General features: G+C 41.0%; 1 protein-coding gene across 1 annotated transcript in view; it reads left to right on the forward strand.

The window, feature by feature from the left end:
• LOC309548244 (stromelysin-1-like) overlaps positions 1 to 10,029 on the forward strand; it is a gene marked incomplete at its 5' end in the record, with an annotated part of 75,537 nt that extends 65,508 nt beyond the window's left edge. The window contains 2 exons of the mRNA XM_082248195.1: positions 5,374 to 5,477; positions 9,879 to 10,029. Coding sequence (XP_082104321.1) covers positions 5,374 to 5,477; positions 9,879 to 10,006 — 232 coding nt within the window. The 3' untranslated portion in view covers positions 10,007 to 10,029. The remainder of the gene's footprint in view (positions 1 to 5,373; positions 5,478 to 9,878) is intronic.
• Positions 10,030 to 11,750: the final 1,721 nt, after the last annotated feature.

The raw sequence follows: 11,750 nt of genomic DNA on the forward strand, positions 1-11,750 counted from the left end.
ACAAGCTGATGGTTGCTACTATGTACGTCCACAGAACTGAAGTAGTTGAAGAAAGTAAGTATTTGGCAATTTGCACAGTGGAGTCAGGACTGGCAAGAGAAGGATCACTTTGACACAGCTTGCCAGCTTGAACATGAATTGCAATATATATACATTCCCTGCTTTAATGCAAACATTTGCTAGAAATATATAAGGTAGAATAGCAGTATGCAAAGGCTTAACACATAGTTTTCAGTGAGAACTGCCAATAAATGCCAATGGTATTCAGGAAACCCTCCTGCTGTAATGGTCTATTCAGTTTACCTTGCTTTATGTTAGTACTTGCAGCGGTGGTTGCAAGTAAGTGGCACTGGAAATCATAGGCTGCAGGTAGAAATTGAAAAGTAACTTTTAAAACCATAAAATGATGAAATAATTCATCTAGTAGTTATAAAGACAATATCATTGTTTTTGAGAAAGACACGTGACTGTCCGGAAGTGGCATCCATCGCTTATATATGTTACAGGCAATGTGTAAAATCAGGCATTCTATAGAATGCCTAGGCAATGCGTGCCTGACTTTATACATTAATGTGTATAAATATTAGTGGTGTGCTATTCATATATAATTTGCTATGTATCAAAATATATATAAAAAAATGACATAGAAAGTGCCTCCTTAAAACATTAAATACAAAGGAATAGGCTGTAATCAAGAAAGCGGCGCCTCCCCTTCCTCTGTATTCAATAATCCTGTGTAGAGCTGCCTTCAATTTAAAGCGGAGTTCCGGCCACATACACATTTTTGTGCTAAAAATACCCCCCTAATCCTAAAATATCCCCAATTACCCTAACACTAACCCTACATTACAGTACATTACAGTTAGAAAATAAAGATAAATTCTTACCTTTAAAATTGATTGTAGAGCACGGCCGTCTCCGGTGTGGGCATCTGAAGCCTCGGTGTCCCCCGCTGCGTCCCTCTTCCGGGTTCCTGGCTATCCAGAATGCCGATCGCAATCTCGCGCATGCACTGTAGATTGTGATTGGCAATCAGAGCGGCGGCCAGCCGTTCACATTGCATCCTGGGATTGATGGCGCTCAAATCCCAGGACGCAATGCAAAGGAGGAAGTGACATCAGGGGCCGCGGCCGCACAAGGAGGAAGAGGAAGGAAGGTACGTTTATTTTTATTAAAAACAAGGTTAGTGAAACAAAAAAAAATATTAATTATCCAATTCTTTTTCAGGTTTATTTAAGCTAACTGATGCTGCAATGTTTATTTTTAGGGTGGAACTCCGCTTTAAGTAAAGAACTGAAATAGTTATTGAAGATGGTGAATGAGGCGCTACTACTAATTAGCACTATTTCTATAGCAAACGAGTGCTTGATGGGTAGAGATGACAAATATCATAAAATATATCACTTTTTAAAAATTATGGTACATACAAATCCTCCCAAATGTGTGCAAACTTGGCAAAATAAGTGACTATATAGGTATAAACATAAAGTGCATACGTGAAATATAAAATGAAATAGATAATTATAAATAATTATAAATATAAAGTGCACACATGTACAAGTGACCACAAATGGTGAGGCTCCCCCTCTACCACAATCCTGGGCCACTTAAAATAGTGTTATAATACAAATAATAACTACAGTAAAACCTTGGTTTGAGAGAAACTTGGTTTGAGAGCGCTTTGCAAGACAAGCACATTTTTTAAATAAATTTTGACTTGATATACAAGCGATGTCTTGATATACAAGTAGCGTCATGTATAAAAAAGAATAGAGGAGCCTCTGAAGTGTAGCAATATGGTTACATTTAATGAAGGTACAACATTTAGCAACTCACATGGTTGATGATTAAAACAGACACATCTAAGAATGCAGGCATCTGGGGTAAAGCTGTCCACATAGACCATCCTCTGCACAGCCATCTTCATCATCCCTTCCCCACTGCACTCCACGAGTGATTCAAAGCCTCACTTTCAGATCACTCTACTGCAGGCTATTCTTTCTGGTCACGATTGCAGACTGACAGTGGTGAGAGTCGGTGGTTCAGAAGATGGTCTATGTGGACAGCTTTACCCCGGATGCCTGCATACTTAGGTGTGCCTATTTTAATCATCAACCATGTGAGTTGCTAAATGTTGAACCTTCATTAAATGTAATCATATTGCTAAACTTAGAGGCGCCTCTCATCTCTTTTATATTCTGTAGCTCTGCTAAATTTTGCTTCTAATCCCCTTGGGAAGGCTGCATATTGTGGATGGACATTTTATGGTTACATAACCTATCACATTGCTATAATCTTTGTATATAGACTATAAACTGAAGGACTTGTGGAACGAATCATCTGAGTTTCCATTATTTCTTATGGGAAAATTAGCTTTGATATACAGTGGGTACGGAAAGTATTCAGACCCCCTTAAATTTTTCACTCTTTGTTATATTGCAGCCATTTGCTAAAATCATTTAAGTTCATTCTTTTTCCTCATGAATGTACACATAGCACCCCATACTGACAGAAAAACACAGAATTGTTGACATTGTTGCAGATTTATTAGAAAAGAAAAACTGAAATATCACATGGTCCTAAGTATTCAGACCCTTTGCTGTGACACTCATATATTTAACTCAGGTGCATTCCATTTCTTCTAAACATCCTTGAGATGGTTCTACGCCTTCATTTGAGTCCAGCTGTGTTTGATTATACTGATTGGACTTGATTTGGAAAGCCACACACCTGTCTATATAAGACCTTCCAGATCACAATGCATGTCAGAGCAAATGAGAATCATGAGGTCAAAGGAACTGCCTGAAGAGCTCAGAGACAGAATTGTGGCAAGGCACAGATCTGGCCAAGGTTACAAAAAGATTTCTGCTGCACTTAAGGTTCCTAAGAGCACAGTGGCCTCCATAATTCTCTAATGGAAGACGTTTGGGACGACCAGAACCCTTCCTAGAGCTGGCCGTCCGGCCAAACTGAGCTATCGGGGGAGAAGAGCCTTGGTGAGAGAGGTAAAGAAGAACCCAAAGATCACTGTGGCTGAGCTCCAGAGATGCAGTCAGGAGATGGGAGAAAGTTGTAGAAAGTCAACCATCACTGCAGCCCTCCACCAGTCGGGGCTTTATGGCAGAGTGGCCCAACGGAAGCCTCTCCTCAGTGTAAGACACATGAAAGCCCGCATGGAGTTTGCTAAAAAACACCTGAAGGACTCCAAGATGGTGAGAAATAAGATTCTCTGGTCTGATAAACCCAAAATAGAACTTTTTGGCCTTAATTCTAAGCGGTATGTGTGGAGAAAACCAGGCACTGCTCATCACCTGTCCAATACAGTCCCAACAGTGAAGCATGGTGGTGGCAGCATCATGCTGTGGGGGTGTTTTTCAGCTGCAGGGACAGGACGACTGGTTGCAATCGAGGGAAAGATGAACGCGGCCAAGTACAGGGATATCCTGGACAAAAACCTTCTCTAGAGTGCTCTGGACCTCAGACTGGGCCGAAGGTTTACCTACCAACAAGACAATGACCCTAAGCACACAGCTAAAATAACGAAGGAGTGGCTTCACAACAACTCCGTGACTGTTCTTGAATGGCCCAGCCAGAGCCCTGACTTAAACCCAATTGAGCATCTCTGGAGAGACCTAAAAATGGCTGTCCACCAACGTTTACCATCCAACCTGACAGAACTGGAGAGGATCTGCAAGGAGGAATGGCAGAGGATCCCCAAATCCAGGTGTGAAAGACTTGTTGCATCTTTCCCAAAAAGACTCCTGGCTGTATTAGATCAAAAGGGGGCTTCTACTAAATACTGAGCAAAGGGTCTGAATACTTAGGACCATGTGATATTTCAGTTTTTCTTTTTTAATAAATCTGCAACAATGTCAACAATTCTGTGTTTTTCTGTCAGTATGGGGTGTTATGTGTACATTCATGAGGAAGAAGAATGAACTTAAATGATTTTAGCAAATGGCTGCAATATAACAAAGAGTGAAACATTTAAGGGGGTCTGAATACTTTCCGTACCCACTGTAAGAGTGCTTTGGATTACAAGCATGTTTCCAGAACGAATTATGCTCGCTATCCAAGGTTTTACTGTAATTGTAATAAATAAAGTCCAACAATAGATGAATAGTTCATGAAATATCCTCCAAAACAATGTGATCCAAAAGTGATATGTGCTTCTATTCAAAATCTGTGTAAAGTGTTGTTTTTCCACCACCTAGTGCAAAATTGGCCACTCACCAAATGCACTCAGGCCACAAGGACCTATAGTGCTTGTAGTACTCCTTTAACTGGAAAACTCTTCCACTAATGGTAGCCAAGATCTCTCACAGAGGACTCTCAAATCTTCATTGCGCAATGTTCTTTATTTTAAAGTTCAAATAACAAGTTAAAATAATGTACACTCACATTTATGGGTGCCTCCAATGGCACTCTCTGCAGATAATAAGGCAATAAGATTTCAGAATTACCGTGCTACAATAGCGTGCGTTCCAACTGCGTTCCACCCCACAAGGACCTGCCGCGAACCGGAAGTGATGTAGCTAAGATACCTCAATGCATTTCACCGGAAGTGGCGTCATCAGGAAGTTCCTGCACTGAACTGACTGGACTGGTGTGATCTATGCCATTGAAAACCATATAATCTATTATCCATGTGTTTTTGATGCAGACAAAAATGCACTGGACTGCATGTGGTGTGACCTGGCTCTTAGACATATCAGTTACCTGTAATCAAGGTAGTCCCACACTTTGCGGGCGGCTAGACCATGGAGAAACCTTCACTGCAGGGTTGCCTGTTCTCCTCCAGTCTCTGAAGTTCTGTGATGGTTAACAGCTTCAAGACATCAGGCAGAACAACAGTACAGATGGTCCGACAGGGACACTCCCCCTCCTTCCTCTTAGTCCACTGAGAAAAGTTCTTTCATTGATTGCACTGCTTGTAACAAGATCTGTGAATGGAGGAGAAAATTCTGTGACTGACCAGACTCTCCCCCATTTACAGATCATTTTTACAAGCAGTGTAATCAATGAAATAACTTTTCTGAATGGAGGAGTAAGAAGAAGGAGATATGTCCCCATATGATCATCTGTACTGCTGTTCTGCCTGAAGACCCGAAGTGATTAAGCACTGCAGCATCAGAAGTTCAGAGTCAGGAAGAGGACGGGGCATCCCTACAGTGAAGATTTCTCCTGAATCCAGCTGCTCGCACAATGTGAGGCATTCTTTACAGGTAGGTGATGTGATTAGAGCTGTTCTTTTTTTTTTTTTTTTTTTGGTAAATTTCAGCTTTAATCAGTAAATACTGAATCATTTTTAGGTCACAAAGTAAAAATAGAATTATTTAATTTAGTCCATTACCACCGCTGCTCTTTACACAGTTATGATGAGAAAACACAAAAACTGGACTCGGACTGCCCTGAGGATATAAGTAGTGGATTTCCTGGTATTGGAGAAAGAGTTGATGCAGCTTATGAGAGAAACGGTATGTTGTCATTTATCATATACTTATCTTAAAGGGAAAACCTAGGAAGCCATGCACCACTTCGGGTCTTCAGGCAGAACAGCAGTACAGATGGTCATATATGGGGACATATCTCCTTCTTACTCCTCATTTCAGAAAAGTTATTTCATTGATTACACTGCTTGTAAAATGATCTGTAAATGGGGGAGAGTCTGGTCAGTCACAGAATTGTCTCCTCCATTCACAGATCTTGTTATAAGCAGTGCAAGCAATGAAATAAAGTTCTGCATCAAAATTGGAAGGGGCAGGGAAGTTTATGTGCTTGGAGAAAATGAAGACTGCTGGCCACGATGTGCTGATCTGCCTGGAACCTGACAAGTGCCCACATGCTGATTCATTGGTGGGAACTCTGATGGAAGTTAAAGCGTTTGTTACCCCAAAACGTCATATTTCTAATATGTGCCTGCTGTTACACTGTACCATGTACTTGTATGAGAAAGAATCCTGTTCTCTTTGAATTGCTTCCTTTAAAGTGATTGTATTCGATCACCTTGTAAAACAACCAATTCAGTTTAAAATAGAAATAAAATGCAAAACATTCTTGTATAGATAAAAAAACACTATAGATACAGTTTTTTTCTCCCACCCTTTTTTATAAGTGATCACATTCCCTTCTGTTCTCGGCTGCATAAGATCTGGGGGGACATGAAGCAGCAGCACACTGAACATCTCAGTGAATGGCTGTGCAGCGGGGGCGTGTCAGGACAAGTTTGATCATTGGAGGAGAGCACACTGAATTCCAGAACATCTAGAGAACTGACGACGATGTGTTCTCCTGCTTAGTGTGGTCAGTTTTTGGTCAGTTTTTAATGGGAAAGCAGAGGGACTGGCATGATCACCAGGGATTTCACATAAAGGAAGCAATACAAAGAACAGGGTACTTTCTCAAACACGGTACAGCAGGCACATATCAGGAATATGAGGTTTTGGGGTAAGAAATACTTTAAGTGCAATCCCTGGTGTTTTTGCCAGTCCCTCTGCTTTCCTATTACAAGCTGACTACACTAGGCATGAGAACACACTGTGGTCAGTTCTCTAGCTATGCTGGAAACTCAGTATGCTCTCCTCCAATGATCAAACTTGTCCTGACACTGGCAAGCTCAGTGTGCCACTGCTTCTCCTCTCCCCACTCTTATGCAGCTGAGTACAGAGGGAATGTGAGCTCTTATGAAAAATGGAAAAAAGGTATTTATAATGTTTTTTATATCTATACAAAAGTGTTTTGCCTTTCATTTCTATTTTACACTGAATGGGTTGTTTCACAAGGTGATCATTTACAACCACTTTAATTGTGGGGTAACCTCTTCATACAGTGTGCTGTACAAGATATACACCAGAATATCTGATTCTCTACTCTATAATATGTTGCATACTACCAACCTTATCACCGTGAATGCTGTGTTGAACATGATATATAATATAGTTCAAATGATCACAGTACTAACATATTATTAGAAAGAAGTTATTTGCACCATTGGGACTAATACATTTTACCTATTTCAACAAATGGGGTGATTTCTGAATGCAGTGGGCCTGTGTGCAAGATGATAAGTTAGGCCCCTGTTCCCAAGATAAAAAAAATGCTGCATTAAAAAGTGGGTGTAGTTTGCAATGAGCTAACTACTGGGTGTGGCTTAAAGGGGAGTGGTTAAATAGGGACTGCGGCGACTTGCATAGTATAGAATGAGGTGGTGTGGAATAGGAAATGTACAGTGCAGAGTACAGAATGAGGCGGCAACTAACAGGAAATGTACAGAGCATAGTACAGAACGAGGTGGTGTGGAATGGGAAATGTACAGTGCAGAGTACAGAACGAGGTGGTGTGGAATGGGAAATGTACAGTGCAGAGTACAGAACGAGGTGGTGTGGAATGGGAAATGTACAGTGCAGAGTATAGAACGAGGTGGTGTGGAATGGGAAATGTACAGTGCAGAGTACAAAACAAGGTGGTGTGGAATGGGAAATGTACAGTGCAGAGTACAGAATGAGGTGGTGTGGAATGGGAAATGTACAGTGTAGAGTACAGAACGAGGTCGTGTGGAATGGGAACTGTACAGTGTAGAGTACAGAATGAGGTGATGTGGAATGGGAAATGTACAGTGCAGAGTACAGAATGAGAATGAAGTGGTGTGGAAAACGGAAATTTACAGTACAGTGTACAGAATGAGGGGGTGTAGAATAAGGAACAGACAGCCCAGTGTACAGAACGAGGTGGTGTGGAATGGGTAATGTACAGTGCAGAGTATAGAACAAGGTGGTGTGGAATGGGAAATGTACAGTGCAGAGTATAGAACAAGGTGGTGTGGAATGGGAAATGTACAGTGCAGAGTACAGAACGAGGTGGTGTGGAATGGGAAATGTACAGTGCAGAGTACAGAACGAGGTGGTGTGGAATGGGAAATGTACAGTGCAGAGTACAGAATGAGGTGGTGTGGAATGGGAAATGTACAGTGCAGAGTACAGAATGAGAATGAAGTGGTGTGGAAAACAGAAATTTACAGTACAGTGTACAGAATGAGGGGGTGTAGAATAAGGAACAGACAGCCCAGTGTACAGAATGAGGCGGTGTGGAATAGGGAATGTACAGTACAGTGTACCTAATGGGCTGGTGTGGAACAGCACAGTTCTCTCACCTACCCACATCCAGCTCTGGTACCCAACCCCCACCCTTAATTTCTGGTCATTATTATACTGTAGCCACTCACTAACTTTAGGGTGAGTTTCCCATTGAAATTTATAGTCACTTTTGGTTGAGACCCCTTCTGTGTGGGGGTCCATCCACACAGTGTGGCCTCGGCCACACCTACAGTTTGAGCGTACCCTCCTTGCATCCCAAACGGGACGCCGGGTCGATCCCATATATGTATCGCATTGTTACATGTTATTTGAATGTTATATGCTGCAGTTTTGTATTTCAAAGCGCTTTGTTTTATCACGGCATGTACCTAATATTTTCACTGCATGTTGCTGTACCATGTTTCTTTTGCCTTCAATAAAAACCGTTTAACCACTTTACCACTAAGCCTATTTTTGACACTTTTTGTTTACAAGTTAAAACTAGTATTTTTTGCTAGAAAACTACTTAAAACCCCCAAACATTATATATATTTTTTTAGCAAAGACTCTGGTGAATAAAATGTCGGTCATTGCAAAATTTTTTTGTCACGCGGTATTTGCGCAGCGGTCTTTAAAACGCCATTTTTTTGGAAAAAAATTGAAAAATCACATTTCACTGCATTTAAAAAATACTAAACAGTAAAGTTAGCCCATGTTTTTCGTATATTGTGAAAGATGATGTCACGCCGAGTAAATAGATACCCAACATGTTACGGTTTAAAATTGCGCCCCCCCAGTGGGATGGCGACAAACTACGGTCAATAGAGATCTCAATCTGCGACAATTAAAATTTATTTAACGGTTACCAGTTTAGAGTTAGAGTGTAGCTCTTTTTTTTAAATTATTGCCCACGCTCTGGTGATCGCGGCGATACCTCACATGTGTGGTTTGAACAGCGATTTAATTCGCGGCTCGACTTGCGTATACGTTTTTTTTTGTGCGCGAGCTAACGGTGACGGGGGCGGCTAAATTTTTTATTTTTTTCCTATTTATTTTTTCTTTTTTTTTAACTTTATTACAGTTTTAAAAAAAAAAAAAAATCTGATCACTTTTATTGCTGTCACAAGCAATGTAAACATCCCTTGTGACACCAATATGTAGTGACAGGTACACTTTATGGAGGGATCGAGGGTCTAAAAGATCCTAGACCCCTCCACTACACTTCCCTGTATGCAAAACACCGAAAACGGCATTTTTGCATACAGCCGTTTTTCAAATCTGCCGCCTTTTGCAGCACAGTAACCCGGAAGTGACGTCATGGACGCCGCCTCCGGGTTACGTCGTCGGAGACCCGATCGATGCCGTTTCCGGCATTCATCGGGACTCCATCCAGCCGGCGGAAGGCGGCGGGAGGGGGGGGACGTCGCCTCCCGCCCCCGGGTAACGATCGAGCGGCTCCCGAGCCGCATCGGTAGTTACCGATGGAAAGCCGACCGTCGGCTTCAAACCACGGTACCGGGATGATGCCTCTAGCTAGAGGCATCATCCCGGTATAACCCCTTAAAGTCAGCCGACGTAGGTCTACGTGGCTAGACGTTAAGTGGTTAAAAAAGAAATTTATAGTCACATATTAGAAACTAATAATGGACTTTAGTGGTGCTCAAGTATTCACAAAACAACCATTTGTATAAAAAAACTTTCATTCCCTCATGCAGATAAATCTGTATGTGACAAGCCATGTAAGCCTGTGACAGGTTCTCTTTATCCTTATATTTTTATTTATTTTCCTGTTGTCTTTGTCTTTAGGGTTCTTGTATTTTCTGAATGGTCAGACGCAGTATATGTTTAACAGAACCTCACAGAAAGCAGTTATTTCATCAGACAACCTTCCCTGGATCACCTGTATGGAGAAGAATCACTTTGGTAGAAGTTAAGCAGAAGAAGCAGACAATGTGAAAGGAAGACTAAAGCCCCATACACACGATCAGATTATCGGACTAATTTTCATCTGTTTTTTGCTGCATGCTGGTCTCATATGGAAAGTGAAGAGGTTACTTTCATACGAAAATTCTCATCTGACAGAATTCACCTTCAGAAGTGATGCCATGTGTTGAATTGTTTTGTATGTGTTCTTTCCTTTCTGAGCATGCCTAGTCTTGCTCTTACAATTTTTTTTCAGATGAAAACTGTACTAATGAAACGAAAATCAGACGTTGTGTTTACATAAGATAAAAATTTTATAGCCTGCACATCCAGATTTTGTTGTATGAAAATTCATAATCGGCTGTCGAAAGCACCATACTAACAATCTGAAAATCAGTAGATCGTTCGTCGGACACAAATTTTACTTCCGATCTTCGTATCGTGTGTACAGGCCTTAAGAGTGGCAAAGGCTGGGATTACGAGGCCGGATTTACAGTGAACTTGTTTTCATCTACCTTGATATAAAAATAAATAAGTAATCAAAGGATTATGGGCACAATTCACTAAAGGTTATCGCATGCGTCATGACACTCACGTGACCACTTAACACATGTGATAACGGAAATGTCAACTTTCAAACAATCAATCAATACAGCACAAAAAAGCATTAAAGTCAATTCACTAAAGGAAATAAATAAATAAATGCATGCGGTAATTAATCACTTTTGGACTGGAAGATTTTCTCCCTTAATGACCAGGCCATTTTTTTGCAATACGGCACTGCGTCATTTTAACCTCCCTGGCGGTCTGATTATGTCAGAATTTTTGTGCTACAAGCGTTACATTGTTTTGCATGGAAATCTGTTGCTTTATATTTTAGGCCTGTAATTCTTAGGAATAACTCACTTAAATCTGTCCAAACAAGAGTCTAGTAGACATCCCGGGTATGATAAAGTTTGAAACAGGAAATCATAAATTATAATGTAATAATAATAAATTTCATCAAATTCTTCATTGTTCTCAAAGTGGAGATATTTCATTATGAGGTATCACTGTACTCTGACATGACTGTGCCAAAGAATGGAGGGACAAGTAATGTATTGGTTGTCCAATACCACTTCTGCAATGGTTTCCCCACCACTCCCTGAAGAATTATTAGGTCCAGAAATTTCCAAATATCATCTTTGGTCACTGGTTCCCACTTTCTGCATCTTGAAAACCTCTGATGCGTAGCCAATTGTTGCTCTTTGTACCGGTTTCTCAGTAACTATTTTTTCAATAACCTCATCGGTCAGAAATAATTGGAGGTATGCCAAGGGGTTGTCATGGTCAACATCAACTTTCATACCAGGTGCTCCAGTAAATGGGAATCTTGGGGGCGCTATCGCAGTCAATAGAGCACCAAGTCCGAACATCGCAGAATCGTCGCTGTTGTCACTTTTAGTACCTGATGATGAATTTTCCCACGAATGACTATCGCTCAGTTCCTCAAATAATTCTTATTCACCATCGCTGTTTTCCAGTTCACCCAAAAGCGTTTTTGAGCTAAAAGAACGCTTTTTAGACGCCATGGACGCTATCAATTTTCCAGGCACAAAGTACTGCAAAAAGTACAGGAAGGACATTGGAAAAGCCTCTAGGTGAAATGGCATGATACAAAATTGTAATCCTAACAGATTACACTGTATCATGTCATTTTTTATTTTAATATCCCGCCGGTTCCAAACCCCTGTGACACGGCGCTCGCAGGGAAGG

Source organism: Pelophylax lessonae, assembly GCF_965119305.1.
Source record: "Pelophylax lessonae genome assembly, chromosome: 2".
Taxonomy (NCBI): Eukaryota; Metazoa; Chordata; class Amphibia; order Anura; family Ranidae; genus Pelophylax; species Pelophylax lessonae.